The sequence below is a fragment of the Canis lupus genome, chromosome 13 (genome assembly GCF_011100685.1).
Source record: "Canis lupus familiaris isolate Mischka breed German Shepherd chromosome 13, alternate assembly UU_Cfam_GSD_1.0, whole genome shotgun sequence".
Taxonomy (NCBI): domain Eukaryota; kingdom Metazoa; phylum Chordata; class Mammalia; order Carnivora; family Canidae; genus Canis; species Canis lupus.
Window position 1 is genome coordinate 22,329,397 of NC_049234.1, and position 24,238 is coordinate 22,353,634.

Here is a 24,238-nt window from a genome sequence, read left to right on the forward strand (position 1 = left end):
AAGCCTTCCTTTAATTTTGAGAGCCACCTGTATTCTTTCAATACTTCCCTCTCTAAGTAAAATTAGTCAAATTCTATTTCTTATAACCAAAGACCCTAAATGGTACAAATAAATGATAATAATAAGAATATGAAAAAAGAAATGTTCTAATAAATAAAAATAAATAAAAATAAATATAGCTTATAAAATTAAAAGAAATTTTAAAAATTATTTATTATGAGAGAGACACAGAGAGAGGCAGAGATATAGTCAGAGGGAGAAGCAGACCCCCCACAGGGGACCCTGATGTGGGACTCCATCCCAGGACCTCAGGATCACGACCTGAGCCAAAGGCAGATGCTCAACCACTGAGACACTCAGGCGTCCCAAAATTAAAAGAGATTTAAACAATGATGATACCCAGTTGTATCAAGGATGTAGTGAGACACATTCACACAAACTTTCTCTAAGATTGTTAATTGGTGTTTCCTTTCTGGCAATTATTTTTTTTACAATATGTGTCAAGATGATTTAAAACATTTATACCTTTTGACCTAGCAATTCTGCCTTTAAGCATTTGTACCAACAAGAGAACAAGAGACAGAGATAAAGATTTATGTAGAAAGTGTTCAGTGTTACTTATAGTAAAAGAAATAGGAATTGACTTAAATATTCTATATATTAGGAAGATGGTCAAGTAAATGAAGGAGGTGGTATTTTTTTTAAAGATTGTATTTATTTATTTGAGAGAGAGAGAGAGAGAGAGCATGAGCAGAGGGTTGGAGGTAGGAGCAGAGGGAAAAGATAAGCAGATTCCCTGCTGAGCAGGGAGCCTGACATGGGGCTCAATCCCAGGACCCTGCGATCATGACCTGAGCCAAAGGCAGATGTTTAACTGATGGAGGCACCCAAGTACTACTGAAGGAGGTGGCATTATGTCGTAGTAAAAATATGGGCCTTGGAATTGGTCAGTCTGGCTTTAAGTCCTGTTCTGCATCTGACCAGCTGTGCAATCTTGGACCAATTGCTCAGACTTTCATCTGTAAAATGTAAACAAAACGATATATCTAATTGTGGTAGCAGGCCTTCCAAGATGATATTGATAGTGCTTCCTGGTATTCATGTCCTTGTGTAGTTCCCTCCATATTGGAGAGACTGACCAGTGTAACCAGTAACATACTGTGAAAATGATAGACTGTGATTTCTGAGTCCAGGCCATAAAAGACATGTGTCTTCTATATTGCTCTCTTTTGGATTACTTGCTCTGGGGAAATCCAGTCGCCATGTTGGGAGGGCACATAAGCAACCATACGGAAAGGTCTATGTGACAAGGTTCTGAGTCCTCCTGCCAAGTGAGTGAGCCATCTTGGAAGGGGATCCTTCACCTTTGGTCAAAACTTCAGGTGGAATATGCTGGATAACTGGCTGACATCTTGACTGTAATTTCACAAGAGACCTCCAGCCAGAACCATTCAACTGAGCTACTCTCAATTCCCCGGCCCACAGAAACTGGGTGAAATAGCAAATGTTTATTGTTGTTTCAAGCCACTAAGTTTTGGAGTAAATTGTTACACAACAATAAATAACAGTTAACTTCTCTGAGCCTCAGTTTATTCATTTGATAAATGGGGACAACACTGTCTGGCCTAGCTTTTTGTACAGAACAAATATGATTAGTGAAAAATTACAGGTCTACCATCCTTATCTGAAATCTTAAGAGCAAAATATGTTTGGGTATTAAGAATTTTTCAGCTTTTAGGGGATCCCTGGGTGGCTCAGCGGTTTAGCGCCTGCCTTTGGCCCAGGGCGCGATTCCGGAGTCCCGGGATCGAGTCCCACGTTGGGCTCCTGGCATGGAGCCCGCTTCTCCCTCTGCCTGTGTCTCTGCCTCTCTCTCCTCTCTCTATGACTATCGTGAATAAATAATAAAAAAAAAAAAAAGAATTTTTCAGCTTTTATTGAAGTAATGGGGTGCATACTATACTATATATTCTGAAACACCCTGTTGGGGTCTGATTCAGCACCTCATAATCAAACAGTAATATTCTGGCATGAAAATGTATGAGTATGCACCCGAAATGGATAAATAAAGACTAAAAATGGTTTCATGTCAGTTTTTGCTATCAAGATTTGCTGCCACATAAATCCGCTGCCAATATACAAAAGGAACAAAGAAGAAAAATTGGTTTTCAGAGCTTTTTTGATTTTAGAATTGTGGTTGGAGATTGTGATTTGTATGTTTTTTTTATCATCCCAGGTTGATTTCTTTCCAAACACTAGCTCCGTATCTTATCTAGCTGGTATCTGATTATCTTTCCCCATTTATTTACATTAATGAGGAAGAGACCAATGTGGCCTCCATCACTATTTGGAAACCTAAAGGGTGGTAGTTTGAAGCACTAGAAAAACCAGAGTTCCAACAAGAGGATCTCTCCCCCTTATGAATTTAGTTCTCATTTCTGGGTGAACACCTGATAGTCATGACCCTAGAGGAGACCAGTGAATCATCCAGTCATGGGGTTTAGAGATGATTCAGCAAGATTGAAGTGGTATCAGGAGTGCTTTTGGCTGAAAATCTGGAAGGTACTGATTACACATCCAATTATGCAACTAGTCCTGAGGCTTACATTGTGGTACAGCCTGATTCTCACCCAAATTAAGTATGAGACAGCCCTTACCTGGTAGGTCATGATCTTCTGGTCAATCTCAGGCCTTGGGAGTCTAAGGAAATTGTTCCTGCCAAGATCGTTCTCTTTCCTGTCTGCAGAGAGTGGAAGATCCCTGTGCATTTTTACCCTCACAACATCCTCCTTTTCCTACGGAGCAAGGTCAGGAGTGATTTGGGTGAAGCAGAAACAAATCCTTTGTCATATCTTCTTGAAGTGTGTCTACCTTCATGATAGGAGGGAGGTACTTCCCTGTGCTGAATCAATTCCTAATTTCCAACATTCAATAATTAGGGACTCATTCAAATGCAATAAGACTTTCCTCCCTCTTCTTGGAGGCAGAATAATGTACCAGAAGTAGAAGTCATGAGCTTGGGTTCAAACCCCATTTCTGCTGCTGACCATGAACTTGGCCAAGTCATTTTATCTTTCTGAGCTTCATTTTTATCCATCAAGTGGGAAATAAAAAGGAAGGGGCTCCATTAGCTTTAATACTTTATAGTTATATTTGAGAAGCTATCTGTGAATTCCTTCCATTAATTCTCGATTCATCCAACAAATATTTGTTGAATACTTATTGTATGTACTATGCTAGACATTGAAGATACACTATCTCTGCCATTATTTTACATCCTAGTAAGATAAGGCAGCAAACATTTAATTCTTAAAAGAGGAAGTGGAGGTAGTAATAAGTACTACAAGTAAAATAAGTACTACAAGTAAAGTAAGATAACAAACTAGAGAGTAAATGTGGGGCAATGTGGGAGAGTACACTAGACAGTGGTCAGGGAAGGATTCTTGAGGGAGGTGGCATTTGAGGAGAAACCTGATAATTGCTTGACAATATTTGTTGAACATATGGATGAACAAGAAGGAGATAGTCATGAGAGTATATGGAGGAAGAACATTCTAGGCAGAGGAAATAGTCAATGTAAAGATCCTGAGTTGGGAATGACCTTGGCATATTTGAAGACTAGAAAGAAGGAGAAGGTGCTGAAGCTTAGTGAGTAGAATGAGTGGTTAGCAAGAAAGCCAATGTAACCAGGGTTTTGTAGGTCAGGTTAAAGGGTTGGGTTTTATTCTGAGTGCAAAGGGAACCATTGGCAAAGTAACATAATCTGATTTACACTTTAAAAATATCATTCTGCAATGCGATACTGCTTTTGACCCATCAGAATGGCTAATATGAAAAAGACAGACAATATTGAGTATTGTTGAGGATGTGCAGCAGCTAGAATTCCCATACACTGTTGGTGGGAGCAGAGATTGGTATGGCAAGTTTGGAAACTGATTGGCTGTATCTATAAAGCTGAATATATGCATACCCCCAAAACCCATCAGTTTCGTTCCTAGTTACATACTCAATAGATAGTTGTACAAATATTTACCAAAAGCACAAAATAAGTTCATAATAGCTTTAAATGGGAGACTATACAAATGCCCATCAAGAATAAAACAGAAATGTGAATTGTGGTATCCTTGTAGACTTGAATACTATTAGCATCAAGAATGGGCAAACTATAACTACACATAACCACATGGATGAATTTCACAAAGTTAATGTTGAGCAAAAGAAGCTGTATTGAAACTAATACAGCTAATCTAATCCCATTTATATGAACTTCATAAACAGACACAACTAATATGAGGGTTAGAAGTCCAAGTAGTTGTGCTTTTGGAGAGTCTAATGACTGGTAGAGGTATGAAGGGGCCCTTCAGGTGATGTGATATCCTATTTCCTGACCTGGATGCTGGTTATATGAGTGTGTTTGGTGTCCTTCTCTAGTCATCCCTTTACTCTTATTTTCCCAGGCTAAATGGATCTTGAGCCCAGAGGGGTAGAGTGAAGAATGTGGGAGGATATTTATCTCTGGCCACCATAGAGCAAATGTCTGCTTTCCCATTTACAATTGCAATTTTCTCAAAAGTGTTGAGCAGATGAGATTCATCCATTTTACAGGCAAGGGCATTGTAGCTTAGTGACCTGCCCAAGATCCCTCTATCTATAGGGAGAGTTGAACTTAAGTCCAGGTCCTTAGATGCTTTTCATGAGGCCCACTACTGTTTCCGGTTCTCTGTGCTGCCTTTCTGGATTGGACCAACTGGTCCCTCAGGCCTCCTTCCAGCTCCGTGACTCAGAAATGTTACATTTGCATTTGAGAATTTGAATCTTGAAACGAATCTAAGAAAGTCAGTGCCTTGACCATTATGTTTATTTATAGAGCCTTATATCTAATTATTTTGTAAAGTTATGTTTTTGATTAAGGGGATAAAAATATTATCAGTTAAAAGAAAAAGATGGAGAGATCTGGTAAACTCCGAGGGAAGAAATGATGGTTTTCATTGTTAGATTTTTCTCAGTCCCACTGCATGGACATATGGAATTGTGTGTGACACATTTTTGCTTTAACCACAAAATTTCATGAATTTTCAGTCACTGAATAACGAAATGAATCATCATTCTAGATGAAAAGGAGGCAATTTTGAGGGCAAAGTATTTCCCTGGAGACATTTTGAGAAACTAAGGCCTTGACCACGTTCACCAGAACCAAGCCCTTCTGCGATAAGTGTCCCATGCCTTTGGTATAGGACACTTTGGTATGGAAGAGCAGGTCATGATGTCCCCATAGAATGAGGAGCTAGTTGCCAAGAATCTGAGATCTCTTTAGTCTCATTTTCTATATATCTACAACTATAGCTAATAGCTGAACATTGTTAATAGGCAAGTAAGAGAGTTTTCTTTTTGGCCAGTTGAACAGGGAGTGTGGGGCAACAAGGAGAATAGCATTTACTGAGTGCTTTCTGGGTGGGCCCTCTGCTACCATTTTATTTGTTACCTAGTCAAGTGGAGGCTGTTTTATTCTTCCACATGTAGAGACCCCATAAATATGGAAGTGAAGCCTGAATTTTTTGAGGTGGGAAGCCATTGAAAGGATTTAAACAAGGAAGAGATCTGGCTGGGTTTATCTTCTAGAAAGATAAATGGATCTATGGCTCCCTTAACCTGGCTCGGATTGCTCCTAGCAGGGGACAGAAGGGGAGACGTTGGAGCCAGGAAGAGTGGTTAGGGGGCCTCTTGTATAGTCTGGATCATTGCATCCCCATGCACTTCCTCTCTCCCAAATTTACAATGGCATTGTAAATTTAAATTTTAAGTGTCATTGACATTTAAAATGTCATCATACATCTTACTTCTACATCTGTTATTATCCCCACCATTCATAGTTGCTACTTTTGCTTTGGACATTTATGGTCGTCTTGGGTGCTTCTCCCTCATCAAGCCCTGAGAAGGAGGAAAACATCATAATGCCTAAAATATATTTGGCAACCATGTCCTGGGGGTGTTGAGTGACTTGCCTAGGATCTTCTTTCACGTGGGAAGATCTGGAGGATGACTGCTCAGGATGCTGTGTCTCATCATCATGTCCACTGAGAAGATGGGTTAAGGGCAAGTACCCACCATCCTCCGTGACGGACATGAGATGTGAAGACCTGGAGACTGGGGACATTGTCTGTCATGGGTCCCGAGAGTGAGGGACAGTGGGGAGATGAGGGATTGACATGGTCCCCAGTCAACTTGTGAAAGAGTTGGGTGGTGGAGGAATGTGCATACGTAGCAACACCCTGAATGCCTTTATTTCTTCTAACATTCTCATTTTGTAGGTGGGACAATGAAGGACCAGAGACAGGAAATACATTATGAGAGTAACTGTTATAAATTGTTAAGTGCTGGCTACTGTATGAACGTGACCTTTTTCAGTCCTTGTGGCAATCCTCTGAGGGAGTGTGTTAATTTCCTAGGGCCGCTGTAACAAATTAACACCAACTTGTTGGCCTAAAACACCAGAAATTTATCTCCTAGTTCTGGAGGCCAAGGTGTTAGCGGGACTGCCCACCCTCCAGAGACTCTAGGGGAGAATCCTTCCTTGCCTCTTCCAGCTTCTGGCAACTCTACATATTCTTTGGCTTGTAGGGCTGCGGAACTGCAAGCTCTGCTCTTGTCTTCACAAACCCTTCTTCTCGGGGTCTCAGATCTCCTTCAGCCTTTCTCTTATATAGACATTTGTCATTGGATTGAAGTTCTGCCCAGATAATCAGGATGATCATCTTGAGATCCCCTGAGTAACTACATTTGCAAAGACCCTTTTTCCAAATAAGGCTATATCTTTGGGGGGCCCATGATTCAATCTACTACAGAGTAGGGTAATCATCATCTCTAGTTTACCAATAAGTCACTGATGCTCAGAGAGATGAAGAGAACTTCCCAAGGCCACAGAGTCTGCAGATGGCAGAGGTGGGTTCTGGAGCCATTGCTCTTTGCAGTGCACTATATTTAAAAACAATATTAATGAAGGTAAACTCACAAAGAACACTTATGTGTATTCACTCAGTTAATTCTCTCAAAAACCCTCTGAAGAGGCAGGTGTTATCATAATCCCCATTTTAGAGATGAGAAAACTGAGAAACAGAGAAATTGGTTAATTTTCCTTGGGCCACACAGCCAGTGAATTGCAGAGTCAGGGTGAAAGCTAAACATGTTGGCTCAGTCTGTTCTCATCCACTCAGATCTGCCTTATCGGCTCCTCCATCGACATGAAAGTTCACTGTAGAACCATTGTTAGACATATTTTCAGTGATGGCCGAGGAGCTTTAAAAGGGGTTCTGAAATATGGTCCCCTAAGATCTAGTGGGTGAGACAGACTATAAGCAAGATCATAGATCCTTGGAACTTGTACAAAACCCCAGGGCAAGGAATACTCTCTTCTGTGACTCCAGAGGGTGGGAACTTGGGACAAACTTCCCCTTCCATTTGTTTTGTACTTCTCTGCTGATGGCACAGCACCCTGTGAGTCAGCCAGGCTAGCAGCTGTTCTCTCTTGCTTCCTTGCTACCCCCTCACCTTTTTCTATGTCCTATTAATGACCAGTTCCCAGTGGATTCCACCTCCTTGTTTCATGTGTACTCCCTTCCCTTTACACCTCACAGTTACCTTAGTGGCCCCACCTCATCATCCCTCTTAGGGATGGAAACAGCTTCCCATCTAAAGTCTCTGGACTACTCCATGCTTCCACTGGCTGCCTGCAATACTCACATGGATAAAGACCACTATGCCCTCCCATGCCAGTCAGCTTTCTCCCCATAAGTCTCCCCTTCCCCAGTGTCATTCTAAGAATGTACCTTCACTCTCCTTTGTGCTCGTCCTAAATGCCTGGATTGCCAGCTATCCATCCATGTATCCATCCATCCATCCATCCATCCATCCATCCATCCAACAAATCTTTGTTGATTGCTTCTTTGTGTCAGGTGCCAGGGAAACAGATGTGAAAAGGATAGCCATGTTCTCTATTCTCAGAGAACTTCCATTTGGGTGGGGGTGTCAACTAAATGAACTCAAGAAAGCAAACAAAACAATAAATAATTGCGATAAAGGGTATGAAGGGAAGAAACAAGGAGCCAGAGAGAACAATGCAGTGGGCTGGGTGGGGGCTATATTAGGGTGGTCAGGAAGGGTGCTGAGGAAGAGCCAGAAGTTTCTTGTGTTGAGCTAGGTAATGCATGTTCAGTGCTTAGTAAATGGGCAAATCCATTAGCAGTCTTGGTTTTGCTCTTCAGATAAGTAGGCCAAATAAATCTATACTCCAAGTGGGGATTCTGGGTTTTTTCCTCACTTGACAAAAGATAAATGTCTCAGAGACTCTGCTAATGAATTCTGCTATTTTTCTCCTTGATCTTATCTTGAGCGTGGATGTCTCCACCTTACTTCCCTTCCAACCCCTTTTGGAAGGATTTGATTTTACAGTTGTCCTGAGGTCGCCCTCTTGTCTCTGAATGTGTGCCGGGCTGATGGGGCTGTTGGGGACACTGCAAAGACAGCCTTTGAGTTTGAATAGGACAGACCTTCCTGTCTGCATCTTTTTAACTTAGAAACACCTTGAGCACTTGAATCCCTGTCTGTGTCCTCAAAGCACCATTTTTTTTCTGGACCGCTGGCTTGTTATGGGAGCATTACTGGGGAATTCTGGATTGCGAGCCCTGGAATTCTAATTAATTTAAATCAGTGAAATCAGGGGGAAGAGAGACTCATGGATATCTTTAGGGAAAACAAAAACCAAATTCCCCACATGAAGAGAATAACATGGCATTTGAACAGGAGCCTAGAATTCCTATAAGACTGCGTGAAAGCTGACATTTCAGAAACCAGAAACTCCCTTCCCCCCAACATCCACAGCATTGGATTCACTCTCATGACGTCACCTCAAAAGCTTATGTTGGCAAGATCAAGAATAGGACATTACTGATGACATTGTGTTAACAGATTAGTTCTCTTGCATAATTTCTTATGCCTGACCCTAATTCCTTCTCCATTGGCATTTGGCAGATACTGTTCACTCTGGACTTTCGGGAAGCCACTCGGAAGCAGTGTCTTGTACACATTGGCCTTGGAGTCCATGTGGTGTTTGCTAACCCCTGTGAAATGGTTGAGTTTAGCTTTGTGAACGTTTACTGAGTATCTTCGCAGTGCCAGGCCCTGTGGAGCTGAAGTGGGAATAGAGATGAAAGACATGGTTCCTGCCCAGGAGATGCCCCTGATGAAATGGGGAGAGAAGGAGGAGTCTGTGCCATGTGGCTCTGCCTGGGGCAGAGGAGGGGGAGTGCCTTCTTGTGGGAGACAGGATCTGCAATGGGCTGAATGGTGCCTCCCCACAAATGCATGGCCACCTGGAACCCAGAATGTGATTGTATTTGGAAATAGGATCTTTCAAGATGTAATAGGTGAGGATCAAGATGAGAGCGTGCTAGTTTAGGGTGGCCTCTAGAGCCAATAAGAGGACGCATGTGGAAAAAGGCCATGTGACACTGGAGGCAGATTCTGGGGTGATGGAGCTACAAGGTAAAGAATGGCAGTTTGTCTGATAATGAAGCCCTTCTGGGTACCCAGAGCAGCCTGTATATTCCAGTGACGTTCAGGGCCCATTCACTTGTGCATCTGCTCCTTCATTCTGCAAACATATCAGCACCATTTTTGTGCCAGGTACTGACTGAACTTGACCTAGAGGTTCTTAGGGACCAAGACTCTTTTGCCTCCATGAAGAGCTCCTCTTCCAGTTCTGGTTACAAGTGTCTATGGTGCTACAATGTGGAAAGAGCTGGAATAAAGGGAGAGAGGAGAGAGGATGTAGAAAGGTTGGAGAAGGCTCCACAGAGGAGGTGAAGGCCAGGTAAGAGTTCACTAGGCAGGGCAGGGAAAGGCATGGCAGAGGGAATGGTGTGTGCGGAGGCACAGAGGTCACGTATGGCACGTTGGAGTGGGGCAAGGTTGTGTCAGACATCCTGAGGAGGACACAGTATTTAAGTAAAACCAGTAACAGTCCTTGTCCTCAAGCACATTACAGATTTTTGTTATAGATGGTGAAGTTAAATTCAGCTGCTTTTTTCCCGTGGATGCTGTTTTCTCTACTGGCTTCTCTTCTGCTCACTGGTTTATGTTGGGACAGGGCGTTTGATATTTTTGTTAGTGTTTTCTTGCTTAACTCTTGTTCCACTTCATTTTTGCCCCGTTCCTTGTTGCCTGTTGAGATGATTAGTCAGACTATCTGACATTTTTTACTTAAAATGTTTCAGCTTAACGGCTGCTGGCTAAATATATTTTGACCTCAGCTCTGGACTGTGACTCTCTACTCAGCCAGGGAGCTGAAGGAAGCCTTGTGCCAAAACCTTCTCTCTCTTTGGACTGAGATTATCCTCAGCAGATTGGAAAGCATACATTATGGCTTGAGGGGAGTTTTATAACCCAGTTCAGATATAGGGCTTGGCCAGGGGAGTGCCCAGATGTGTGAAAGCATCTGCCACAGAGGAGTCTTACTTGATGCCCAAAGTTGGCTTGCCATGTGTGTCCAAATGTGTTCAGCCCTGGTGCCATCTTTCTTTATGAATTCGAGGGGACAATTTACTTAGTTCTTCTGTGCCCCAGTGAGACTTGGACAAGCTCCAAGTGGCCACAGACTTGGGCAGCTTATTAAGTTTTGGATTAAGATGAAGGGGAAGGAGAGTTTAGGCATTAGCAAGTCTGACTTAAGGAATTTTGGTGGGCACAGAAAGAGTTTATAGACAGCAAGACTCCTACTTCCAATTGCAGGCAAATGGGACCCTCTAGGAAAAGCTCCTACCTTCCAGGCTTGACCTAGTGTAGGCCATGCTACTTCTTCCCCAGAGTGGGAAAGGGGAAAGAGGGAAAGACACAGTGATCCCTTAGCAGAGGATCTGAGGAGCTTAACCCAAGGACTATCCACAGTAATCTCCAAGTGGAGATTCTAGAAACAGTGTGGATTCAGCAAATTCATTCTTTAATCCATTCATGCTATACTTACCGAGGGTCTATAATACATGTAACTGGGCCTGAGCCCAGCCTGGGAATGCGGAGGAGAACAGGACAGATATGAGCCTGGAGGGGAAGGCAGTGATCAAGTAGGATGAGGGTCTCAAGGGGGATATATAGGGACATTTAATAGGAAAGAGAACTGACCCAGACTAGGGTGGGGGTGCATGGAGGGCCTCTGAGACAGTGAATTTTAATCTGGCCAGTGAGGTATAAACTCAAATTATATCAGGCAAAGAGGTGAGAGAGTGTGGATTGGCCCAGGGTAGTGAGGAGAGGCACCTCGGAGCTGGGACCTGAGGGAGGTGAGGAAGGGAGCTCTGCGGGTGTGGCATCTGGGCCAACCATGTTCTGGAGGAGGGCACAGCAGGTGAGAATGCAGAAGTGTGAGCCCAGAGGCAGGTGTGGCTGACGCTGAGTCTGGGGAGTGGAGGGCAGTAGTGGACCTGTTGGGAGGTGAGAGCAGAAGGGGAACAGGGTGAGGTGGCAGGAGCAATCTTGAGAGTCTCTGAAAGGCATCTGAGAAAGCTAGGAAGGCTTTGGAGAGGGTTTGTTTGTTTTTTTTTTTTTAATGAAGAAAAAAATTTTATCAAGTCTTTAAATTTTAATTCTAGTATAAGCTTTGGAGGGTTTTCAACAGGGAATGACCCCTTCTGATTTATATGTTTGTGAAAGACACCCCAAGCCACTGGGGAGAGATTCAGGAGCGGGGGTAGAAGCAGAGACACCAGTGATGAGTACAGATGAGAGAAGATGGAGGCTTGGACCAGAGGGAGAGCCAGTGGCCAGTGAGGCAGCTGGGCCCCTGCAGGCCTGAGCCAAACGGAGTGGAGTATGAGGGAGGAGAGTCAAGAGGAACATCCGAGGCTTTGGGCCTGAGAAGCTGGGACACAGGGATTTCTCTCTCCCAGGATGGGAAAACCTACTAAAGGAGGGGTCAGTTTGGCGAGGAAAACGTGATGGTGAACATGTTTGTTGTGAGGTGTTTAACATCCAAGTGGAAACCAGGAGCGAGCAGTGGAGTCAGGTGGGGAGTCGGCAGTGCTGACCTGAAATGAAAAGCCACACACTAAGGGGCCTGCTCCCCTTGGGGGTAAGGGTAGATGCAAAAGTGTTGGGGCTAAGCACTGGGGTACACCACCATTTGCTAGTGGGAAAGAAGGAGAAGAGAATGAACTGCAGGGAGTAAGGAGAGAGAGGCTGAGTGGTGTCCCAGAGGCAGGGTGAGGAAGGCATTTTAAGATGGAGGGAGGGAGAAGAAGGAAGCCCCTGCCCCTCCCAAAGCTGAAGCCAAAGCAAAGGCTTTGAAAGCTAAGAAAGCGGTGCTGAAAGGCGTGCACAGTCACAAAAAAAGATCCCTACGTCACCTACATTCTGATGACCCAAGACCCTGCGGTCTCCAAAGGCAGCCCAAATATCCTCAAAAGAGTGCTCCCAGGAGAAGCAAGCTTAATCACTATGCCATCATCAAGTTGTCCCTGACTACTGAGTCAGCCATCAAGAAAATAGAAGACAACAAACACACTTACGTGCATTGTGTCAAGGCCAATAAGCACCAGATCAAACAAGCTGTGAAGAAGCTCTATGACATTGATGTGGCCAAGGTCAACACCTTGATCAGGCCTGATGGAGAGAAGAAAGCATATGTTCGACTGGCTCCTGACTATGATGCTTTGGAAGTTGCCAACACAATTGGGATCATCTAAACTGAGTCCAGCCAGCTATAAATCTAAATATAAATTTTTTCGCCATAAAAAAAGAATAAAGATGGAGGGAGGGTTGTCTATGTGGCATGCTACCGACTGGTCACATCAGATGAGAAATCATAGATGCACTGCCATTTAGGCACTGGAGGTGTTCCCCATTACCTTTTGCAGGGAGAGCTGGGATTGAGGGCCTGAATAGAGAGGTTCAAGGAGAGCAGGTTGTAGTAAGAGGCCAGCCAACCGCTAAGGTGACGGCATCCAGGATGAGGAGACGGGGCTGAGCAGGGGGTCTGGACCATAGCCAAGTGGTCTGGGGAGTGGGGCAAAGTTTCAGACCCCAGGAGGAGGAACTAAAGTGCAAAAAAAACAATTTAGGAAGAAAGGAAAAATCCAGAAGGTGAACCTGGAGATCAGGGCAGGGAGGAAGGCTCCAGCTTGAGGAGCACTCTGGTTCTAGGTTCACGGCAGTGAGACCCATTCCAGATGCTTCCATTGCTGGGGAGAAGACTTTGCCTGTGCTGCTGTGCTGTGACAGGCTGTGACACAGGGCTGGCTGGAACACGTTGGGAAGGGGGTCAACACACGAAGGTTTCATATGGTTGAGCCGGGAAATGGTTCTTAATCTTGACTGTATGTTACAATGGCCTGGGCCCACCTCTGAGAATCCCTGTCTGTCCATCTGGAAGGGGGCTTGGCCCCATTTTCAAACACCTTCTCAGGTGATGGTGATGTGTCACCATCTTTGGTTTATTCTGAACTTGGGTCAGGAGCCAGCTTGGGAGGCACTTTGAGACCAAGGGGGCCATGGGGATCGATATTCAGCCCTGGTTTGGAGAGGGCAATAATTGCTGGAATCCCTGGAGGAATTTGTTGGCTTTCCTCAGAAGAGCGATTCTCATAACATTTACCAAAATGAAAATCCTGATTAATTCTGCAGGTTTATAGCTCCCCAGAGGCTGGAGAAAAACATCATTTGGCACCAGAAACAAACTTTATTCTGGCCACATAGATAATTTTGCAAACGCTAGATACTGCATTGCACACTTTTTCCCGAAATTCCAATTTACTGCATCCATAGAATGCAAAGAAACACAGTCATGGCCAATTTTCCACATTGCCACCTGGACCATGTGCTTCCAGGGACCCTTTTGTTCTGGATTTCCATGATGACCTGGGCAGATGTGGTTTGGGTCAGGCCAGCAGTTCTTCCTTTGGGAAGCTGCATCTATCTCCTCTGTGCTGTTTGGATGAGCTGTCAATGGTGACAGTCAACCTCTGCCTGTAGGGATGTGATCCGGGATTACACAGTTATAGCAGCACAAGCCCTGGAAACAATGATTGGCTCAAGAGGAAGGCAGGGAATTAAGAAATGGCCAGTTGGGATTATTTTCAGGGTTAATACATGGAAAACGGTAAAGTTCTTGCCTTGTGAAAAGGCAACGTTAGAAAATGTGAGTCTAGGATTAGCAGTTGCCATTGTCTTCATACTTTGTGGATACAGCAGCTTGCTTGTAGCATGACGTCTGACAGAGATGAGGTAGAGAAGGAGGGAAAGTGGGGAGAGAGGGGGAGAGAAGGTGGGGGTGTGAAGAGTTCTGCCAACAATATGCCTGCTTTCAGGCTTCTGGGCTCTGGGATTTCCAGTCCTGTGGGCACTCCCTGCATCCTTGTGGGGTTGAGCTCCTTGGAGTTGGGCTTCCATCTCTTGCAACAGAAAGGATCTTGACAAAGACCCTTGGTTTCTGGAAGCTTCATGGGGAGGTGTGGATATGGGGTATGCACTGCAGAGTGAGGCAGGCGTGGTCAAAGAGTTTGTGAGGCAACTGTCCCTGGGACGTCCAGGTGTCTGTCTCGGGGTCATAGCAGTCAAAGGAGGCCAAGTCCTCGATGTTGCAGTCTGTGGTCAGCCGCCGGCCCCCGGTCACATACAGCTTGTTCTCCATCACCGTGGCCCCGTGATGCATCCTCCGGTCCTTCATGTCCGCGCACTTGACAAATTTGTTAGACTGAGGGTCATAAGCAAGAATCCTCCTTGTGTAACCTGAAAACCAATGGCATATCGGCAAGCTCAGCATTGTTCACTTGGGACTGGAAATCTGTGGTCTGCAAACATGTCTGATCTCTGCCATTTCCCAATACCAAGGCTGGACTCTGAGGGTCATAACTCTGAACTAAGGTGTAGAATGTTCTGGAACCTGCCCAAGATCTAGCAGGTGGCAAAGCTGGGGTTTAGACTCAGATCTGTCAGCTTCTGGTCCCTGAATGCTTCATCTCAAGTTAAGGCAGCATTAGTTTGGGAGGAGCTTCCTGATTCCAGCAGCTTCCTCTGTCTCATTGGCTTTTTCAACTCTCTCACATGCTCCCTCCCCACCCCCCCCGCCCCAGACTTAAAAATCCATAGAAGGAGCCTTGGGAATTCAGGAATGGCTCCCACAATAGCCCTATCTGGCCCACACTTTTAGGATCCCCATTTTCCAGATGTGCAAACGGAGGCACAGGAAAAGATGAATAACTTGCCCGAGAGTATATAGCCAGGGAAAGAATCAGGATTTGAACCTGACCCTACAACCAGTTCTCTTAGCCGAGACACTATACTGTAATCGCAGAGAAATGATCTATTAGTGGCTAATATTATTAGCAGTAGCAAACATTTTTTGAGTATTTGCCATGTATCTGGGATAGTGCTAAGTGCTTCAGATATATGAGCACATTTTATTATCACAACAATTCCGTGAAATCGGTATTATTTCATTCTTTGTTTACAGATAAAGACAGGGAGAAACTTCTGGATGAGAAAAGAACTTTGTCAAGTCATCCACACTCCCCTAGTTGGATGGTTGTGCTTTTAAAAACACTGTTTCGTAGAACAACATCTGTCTACTGGTGACCCTTTTTCCATGGGAGATGCCAAGTTTGTGTCCAGCCTAGAGATCCTCTGTTCAAACTCACCTCCTACGATAACAATCCTCTCCCCGAGCACCACTGCGGGGGCACACACATTCTTGATCATTCTCGTCTCCATTTTGAACCATGTGTTTCTGGAAATGTGATAAACCTGAGGGAGAAATATAATCATGGCGCTACATTGTAAAGTGATATGTATTTTTAAAAAGATGAAGTACTATTAAAGAGAGTGAAATAAGACTGACTCTTTTTCTTTTGACTTTTTAAAATGTAGGTAGGTAAATTATTATCAATAAAATAAAATAAAATAGCAGAAAGTACATATCACTAAAAATTGGTCTTTATGTGACCCCATGAGATCCTTGGCTATGTCTCTATAGAATGGACCGAGAGTTATGCATTGTAATATGTGTTTACTTACCTTGCTTGGAACATTTTTTTTTCTTTCGGGAAATGGAGCAGCTCGGGTATTCATAAAACCAATGATTTTTCAATCATTTCTATTTCCAGCTCATGTTTAAATTTCTAAATGTTCCAGTGTATCAGGGAGGGCCTTAGAGCCAAGAATACATTTGGGGCTAAGTGAGGAAGGCTTTTGAATAGTTCATGCCTGAAAGTCATTAGAATCATAGAGGAAGCATGAGAAAAGAGAGAAAGAGCAAAGAGGTGGGGCAGGGCTCCTTGGCCACGTTCTGAAATAGAGTCACAAATCATGATTCCCAGAACATGTTCCCTTCAGTGTAAATAAAGTTTAAATATCAAATGTAAATTAGTTCACTACTAGCAAAATTTACTACAAGAGATTCAGGATGGATTTCATAAAAGAAGGAGCAAAACATTTATTTACCGAAGTAAGTGACAATTCTTTCTATATTAAATATAATTGCTACCATAGGAAAGGCTCTTATTTTTTATCATTTTGCCAGATTTATCTTCACAACCATCCTATGAAGTAGGTACCCTTACTTGCCCCCATTTTTCAGATTTGATCATTGATGCTCAGAGAGGTTAAGTGACATGCCCAAAGTCACACAACTAGAGTGAATGAAAGAGCTGGTCTGGTTGAGCCCAGAGTCCAAGTTCTTTTTTTTTTTTTTTTTAGATTTTATTTATTTATTCATGAGAGACAGAGACAGAGAGAGAGAGAGAGATTGAGAGAGAGAGAGAGGCAGAGACACAGGCAGAGAGAGAAGCAGGCCCCATGCAGGGAACTCGGGACTGGATCCTGGGTCTCCAGGATCAGGCTCCTGGCCAAAGGCAGTGCTAAACCACTGAGCCACCCAGGTTGCCCCAGTGTCCAAGTTCTTAACCACCACACTTATGGCTCTGCCTGGGGCCATGTAGGTGTCACCTTTGTTGATCGAAGTGGTTTGAGACTGGAGACCCCTTGAGGCAGCTCCATCCCTGAAGTTGGTAAAGAAAGCATGGAGGAGGCCAGGTGCTAGAGACAGGGGCAGTCTCAATGGCTGCTAATCCTCATGGTTTCATCTGAAAATACGTAGATGACACTGGAAAGTGGGATCCTTGGAGCAGAAGTAAACACTGAGTGAGTAATTGCCTCCTGGCTTTCTGTTCTTTGTCAGCAAGCTTGGGGTATGATTTCAAAGATAGATTAAACATTTGCTCACAATCCTCATAATACCCCAGAGAGGCTGGGGCAAGGATATCAAAGATGGGGTTGGACCAGTGGAGGAAGTGGTACTTCGTTACAGTGAGGGATTTGTTCTATGCCATCCAGAAACAGAGGTAGAAAGGCCAGGGAGAAAGGTACACGTGCGCACACAAATCTCACAGTGACTCCACTGTTCAACAGTTTCTAAAAGAATACATGTGTGCAGAAGAACCATCCTGTAAAGAAAACTCTGAATCTGTGTCAGAAAATCAACCCACTCCATCAAGCAACCCCCAAGGCACTGATCTTACACTACATTTGAATAACTAAAATTACCATTTCAAAGCTAAAGGTAAGTAGACAAGAGAAGCTTCCATGAATATTTTTCCCCTTCTCATCACTGCAGTATAAAAGGATTACTCACATGTTGGTGGGTTTTTTTTTTTTCTGCCTTTGCAACCATCTTGTTTGATGGTATTAAGCATTTTTTTTTTGATATGCCAGCTTAAAAGCTTTTTTGAGCTTTGTATTTATTCTTAGGAAATCAATAACAATTTTGCAATGTGAAATCGTTAGCATATTTTTTACTTTATTTTGAAAAATGCTCTTTTTAAAAGAGGTCCATTCTATAGAGACATAACCAAGGATCTCATGGGGTCACATAAAGACCAATTTCTAGTAAAATGTACTTTCTGCTATTTTATTTTATTTTATTGATAATAATATACCTACCTACATTTTAAAAAAGTCAAGAGGGGTTCTAGCTTTACATAGGAGCACTTGGTTACATCTGTATTGTGTGGCCAGAGCTTGGTAGGGAACAGAACATGTCTCTCTTGGCTCAAATAAATGAGCGGGATTTGGAATAGGCTCCGAATCTGCTTAGGTGGTCAGGGAAGAGCTGAAAATATGGGCTGGAGAAGTGAAGGCAAGAAAAAAACAAGGATTAATATGGAGCTTGTTGCTTTTCTCCATCTCCACTGGCATCAACTTAGACCAAGCCACTGTCACCCTGGCCTGGACCCCTAGAACAGTCCCCAAATCTCCTCCCTTTGTCCACTCAGGCCCCTCCAATCCCTTCTCCACAAGGCATCCAGAGGGAACTTCTTTTTTTTTTTTTTAAGATTTTATTTACTTATTATTTGAAAGAGAGAATGAGCAAAAGAGAGAGCACAAGTGGGGGGGAGGGGCAGAGGGAGAAGCAGACTCCCCGCTGCTCAATCCTGAGACTCCAGGATCCTGGCCTGAGCCAAAGGTAGATGCCCAACTGACTGAGCCACCCAGGAGCCCCAAAGGAACTTCTAAAAATGTAAAATTTGATGACTTCAGCCACCCTGTGGCTACAACCCCTTGACAAGGCCTAGAAAGCCTGCCAGGTGAGCCTCATCTCCACAAACACCCATCCCCCAAGAAAGTTCTAGAATTTCTATAGTAGGGGCTTAGGAGCAGGAGTCTGGGTGGAGGGGGATCACTCAGGGCAGTGTGGGAAGGGGGCTGGTGGGGATCACGTGGGGGTTAACCCCCCTGCTCCTCTTAGTATACCACCTTTATGCCTCCTGCTCTGCGTCCCAGGGATATGGTCAGGCTTTCAGTTCCTCCAGGTGATGGGTGTGCCCCTTTCTGCTCCAGGCCCTTCGGTCCAGCTGTTCCCTTACCCAGGAATACCACCCCTCCCTCAACAGAGGACTCTGCCTCTGCTCAGAGAAGCTTCCCATCCCTGTCTCCATCCATGTCAGGTCCTTCTAGCCTCCCAGTGATTCTCCTTCTTCATTTACTCACCTTCTCTCTTCTCTTGCGTCTCTGTTTAAGTCAGCTAAAACCAACCTTGAAAAGTTCACACCATCCCTGATTCCCTCTAGACTGGTTTAGGGCACCCCCCCGCACCCCCACTCCCGCCCACGCTCTTAAAGCACCTCTCCATTCAGCGCCTGCATTGCGATTGTCCCACAAGCTCCTGGAGGGTAAGTGCATGTTCCTGCTCATGCCCCTGTCCCCAGAGCTCTTACTAGGGCTGGGGCTCAATATCGCTCTTAATCAATAAACAAAGCAAATATCAGGAATCTCTTTGATTATCTTTAAAGATAGGCTCATTATTCAAGTTTTTCATGTCATTATTCGACCTGCAGAGATCAGAACTTGCATAAAACACTTACTATTCTGAAATTTGGGTCACTATTAATAATACTCCTCAGAGAGCTTGCTAGTGATATTAGCATCTCCCTATCATTTAAGGGAAGGGTTCCCCAACGTGGCTGGTCCTTAGAATCTCCTGGAGATGTCTGTAACAGATACACATCAGGACCCCACACAAAGAGATTTTGATTCAGCTGATCTGAGATCGGGTTCCCAGGGATTTGGTCCAATGTTTGGGAATCTTCTTCTAAGGCTTTGCTGATTTGAGTTAGAAACATCTTCAAAATTCCTATAAACTTCACTCTCTGACACTCAATGTGTTCTAACTTAAACTTTTTTTTTTTTTTTTTTAACTTTCAGATACACTAGTTTCTTCAGCAAATCAACTCTTCGTGGACAGGGATCGTATCTGACGTTCCTTTGTATTCTTACAAAGGATTAATTGTGTATTAATCTTACACAACAAGAGCTCATAAACGGATAAAATCTTGCTGAATTCAAACTTTCTTCTCTCCTCCCTTCCTTCCATCCTTCCTTTCCTCCCTCCTTTATGCTTTCCCTGCAAACAACAGTGTGTATTATATGCACTCATGCATGCATGTATAGATGTATGCATGTATGTACACACGTGTGTATGCATGTGTGTATTTATGTGTGTACAGGTATAAGTGTGTATGTGTGTGCACACACACGTGTGTATGCCTGAGTGTACCCTCATGCACTTACGTGATGGGAAGGACCAGCCATTTACCTGGATAAGGCGTACAGGATTTTGCATGATGTCCTCTCCCCCAAAAAGGTAGAGTCTTTGGTCTTTCACAGCGACTGCAGGGTGGAGGACCCCCACCGGCATGCTGGCCATACTTTCCCAGATGTTGAAGATGCTGTTGTATCTCTCCATGGAGCCCATGACCTCCTGCCCTTCCCCAATCCCCCCGATGGAGAAGATGAAGTTCTTATGGGCAGTGCTTCTGTGGGAGTAGCGGGCCACCAGCATGGGCTGCCCCAGCCTCCACTGATTGAGCTTCAGGGAGTAAATGTAGACGTTGTGGCTGGGCACATTCTTCCCTGCACCGACAGCCATGCCTCCTAGCACGTAGATGCTGCGGTGCAAGGTGACAGCTGAGGCCTTGTACAGCCGGGTTGGGAGTTTGGCAAGGTTCTCCCACTGGTTGGTCTGTCTGTTGTACAGCAGAACATCCCTGGTGGTCTCTTGGTTGTCCTTCCTTCCGCCCAAGAGGATGAGGAAATCTTGATAAGAGGTTCTTGGGGGGACATGCCATGGAGGCTGGAGGTCTGGGGCACTGGTGGTGACATATGAGGCAAACATCTGCCTCTTGGCTGTCTCCAGGATGGTCCGGCACGAGGGCGAGGACTGTAGGAGGGCCTCGTTGGCGATGAAGTGGTGGAAGAAGGCCGGGTGGATGTACTGAAGCCTGACCTGCTCGAACAGCTCCTGCACGTGTCGTTTCCGGGCCTGGAGGTCATGCTTGACCCAAACCATGAGGGCCTCGAACACCTTTTCCTCCTCCCCACAGAGCCCATCGTCCCCCAGGTAGTCTCTCAGTTCCAGGGCGCAGAGCTCCTTCAGGTCGGCCGACGTGGCCACCTCTGGGAAACGCGTCAGGGCCACCTCCCGGGCTTTCTTCTTGAGGGTCTCACAACTTAAGATTTCAGAGAGTCTGATCATGCCCAGGCAGTTGCTGGGGGTCAGCTGGCTCTGGAGGTAGGAGGAGCAGGCCTCCAGCAGCTTGGGGTACTGCAGCATGGAGGCTGCCTCCATCAACGGCAGGACGTTGTCCGCGGTGATGCGCACCTGCCCGGTGTACACATACGAGACGATCTGCTCCAGGGTCCCGGCCTCGATGCCTTTCAGCTGGACCTTGGCCTCACGTCTCTCCCGGAAGTTGCTACAGAACATGGCTCTGAAGTAGGGGCTGCTGGAAGCCAGGACGCTTCGGTGGCACGGGACCTCCTGGGTCCCCGTACAGATGCTCACATCGGTCAGCATCCTGTTTTGCCTGAAGCCATTGAGCTGCCTCAACAATTCAGAGGAGAAGTCATGGTCTTTGAAGAGCAGCCCATCTGGCAACTCCTCGTCCATCCTGCCAGGGGGGGCGGAGGTCCCAAGGGGTAGCATGTGCCGAAGGGTTGGCCTGCGCTGTCTCTCAGCCTTAGTGCATCTATGTCCACCCACCAAGATGCTTATGGATTTCACCCAGAATGTTGCTTAGTGAAGACTGGAAAGAGCAGCCACCTACACCCCAGACCTCACAGCCGACACCTCTTTTTTTGTTGTTTTTTGTTTTGTTTTGCTTTGTTTTGTTTTTTGTTCCCAGTTGTGATTACTCCCAAAGGTAATAGGCAAATAGCATCTTCAGATCATCTGAGGGGAAAAAACAAAAAGAACCACCAACATTTTGGAAGTTACCTGATTGTCAGGGGCTGAAATGTTAGCTTGAAGCAAGGGGACCGTCCGTGCATCTGAGCAGCCCAAGTCTGTGAGCCTCCTCCGGGTGTTAGTCATTCCCCGAGGATGTCGTTCTGGGGATGTGGCCCTCTGGTAACTAGATGGTACTAAAGGATGAGAATGGGCCTCTGCAATTTAATTTTTAAAACGTGGCTTCATAGAGGCTTTGGGGTTTTGTTTAAAGATGTGATAAATAGAAAGCAGAGAGCAAACGGTACTCTGGGCAGGGTTTCCTGGGTGACACCTGGTTGTCTACCTGCAGGAGAATTAACCGTTAGAGGTTTTTACCTTGGTTTGCTGCAGTGACATCCACCGATGCCTGGTCCGGCTGGTCCCTCCGGAGAGCTTCCACCTCTGCTCCAAGTGAAACCATAAACCCAGGCCTTTCCTTCAGTTGGCAAATGATTTGTCCTGGGAGAGTTCTGGATTTGTTTATGCTAACGGTGCTTTCGCAGTTTTCTAGAACTTCGGGAAAGAAGCACTGGGCAGGGAGACAGTGTATACATTCCAGAGCTAAGAATAGTTGCATATGTACTTTCCACTGTGATGACATGTGACTGTCCAGTTGCCTTTTGCAGCCACCCAAGGACCCGCGGGGCCAGCGCATGCCCACATGCCTTGTTTCCTTGGCAAGTGTTTACATGGGCATAAATAGATCCTGAGGAACAGCTTCTCTTAGAGCAGACTTCACTGCCCACTTGGACACATCTCGAGTCCCTTGTCCTAAAAGTGCCTGGGAATTCTAGATGTTTGTAAACAGGTTGCTGTGACCTGGGACAGTCACTGAAGATAGTCCTGGGCAAGTTGAAGGTGATGCACGGTCTTAGGGAAGCCAGTACATGGGCCCAAGGGTACTGTCTGCCGACAGGGTCATTGGAGAGGGCTGTGATTCCCACCTGCGGGCTCCGAGGTGATGGAGTCTCTGACAAAAGTTGTTTTTAATATTTGTGGAGCACCCCAGAGTTTCTAGACGCAGGAAAGATCAAGCATTTGTTGGTCCCCCTGACACCAGGGGCTTCTGTTTTAGAGTGGCAAGGATTGTACTCTTTTAGGTCATAGCTGCCTCTCACAGAGACATGCTGATTGTTCTTCAGTTGGTTTTTTTTTTTAATTAAGATTTTACTTATTTATTTGAGAGAGAGAAAGAGAGAACAAACAGGGGAGTAGGCAGTGGGGAGGGGCAGGAGGAGAGGGAGAAGCAGGCTCCATCCCAGGGCCCTGGGATCCTGGCCTGAGCTGAAGGCAACCGCTTAACTGACAGAGCCACCCAGCCATCCCTCTTCAGTTTTTTTTTTTTTTTTTTTTCAATGGTTCAGCCTGGTTTTTCTGTTTTACTTTTCCATTTTCTTCCATCAGGGAGTCTTGAGCCAGAGGCAGGAGGCAGGAGGCAAGACATCTCTCTCCATGGTGTGTCAGAGAGAGGGGAGGAAGGAAGAGGTGGAGGAGGAAGGACGGGGTGAGAAGGGAAGAGAGGGAGTGAGGGAGAAGAAGAAGGAAAGAGAGGAGGAGGCGGCCCCCAAGTGTAAGAATCAGGGCCACGATGGCTGCATGTAGAAACACAAGGGCGATTAAAAGGGAGCCCAGCTCCGTCCTGCCTCTGCCCCCCATGAGGTGCTGATTGAGTGCACCAGCAGCGAGTGGCAGGGAAGCCTGGTTTGTTCTCCTTCTCACGTCTTGCTCAATTTTTTCACTTGCTCCCTGTCTCTCTCCCTCCAGTACAACCACCCTGAGGAATCAGCAGAGTAACCCCAAGGAAGGCAAAACAGAATTTTTTTTTAAAGATTTTATTTATTTATTCATGACAGACACACACAGAGAAAGGCAGAGACACAGGCAGAGGGAGAGGCAGGCTCCATGCAGGGAGCCTGACACAGGACTCGATCCTAGGTCTCCAGGATCAGGCCCTGGGCCGAAGGCAGCACCAAACCACCAAGCCACCCAGGCTACCCGGCAAAGCAGAATTTACCAGGCCCCTGTATCATGCCTTTCAGTGGTTCTCCAAGTCTGCAGGATAAAGTCCAGACTTTAGCACGAATCAGATTGGTCTGTTGCCCTCCTAGAGAACTGTCTCCTGCCCTGTCTGTCTCCCACTTACATTTTTTATTCCAGCTCTAGGAGACGAAGGGCAGATCTTTGTATGTGTATCGTCCCTGGCTAGGCTGACCTGGCTTTTAGGGTATCACAGATACCTTCCAGTTGGTGGAAGGAGGAGTGTCTCTCCTTCCTAGCTGTACATCACAGGGTGGATCATGCCCCAAAGAGTCTGGAAGATGAAAGTCAGGCAAGTGTAACCGTAACATGTTATTGGGGCCTGGGACCCAAAGGCCAGACCTAGGAGCAGAAGACCTGAGGCAAGGGGATCAGAGACCCGCAGAGGTATAAGCAAGGAGC

General features: G+C 45.4%; 1 protein-coding gene and 1 long non-coding RNA gene across 2 annotated transcripts in view; one reads left to right on the forward strand and one right to left on the reverse strand.

Annotated features, from left to right (window-relative positions):
* LOC119864281 overlaps positions 1–24,238 on the forward strand; it is a 119,751-nt gene that overhangs the window by 12,991 nt on the left and 82,522 nt on the right. The gene's annotated exons all lie outside the window — the stretch shown is intronic.
* KLHL38 (kelch like family member 38) lies at positions 13,701–22,407 on the reverse strand. The gene is made up of 4 exons (XM_038555449.1): positions 22,136–22,407; positions 20,129–21,763; positions 15,678–15,783; positions 13,701–14,769 (listed from the first exon to the last, which is right to left on the reverse strand). The coding sequence occupies exons 2-4, from the start codon at positions 21,515–21,517 to the stop codon at positions 14,480–14,482; spliced, it is 1,785 nt and encodes a 594-aa protein (XP_038411377.1). The 5' UTR covers positions 21,518–21,763; positions 22,136–22,407; the 3' UTR covers positions 13,701–14,479.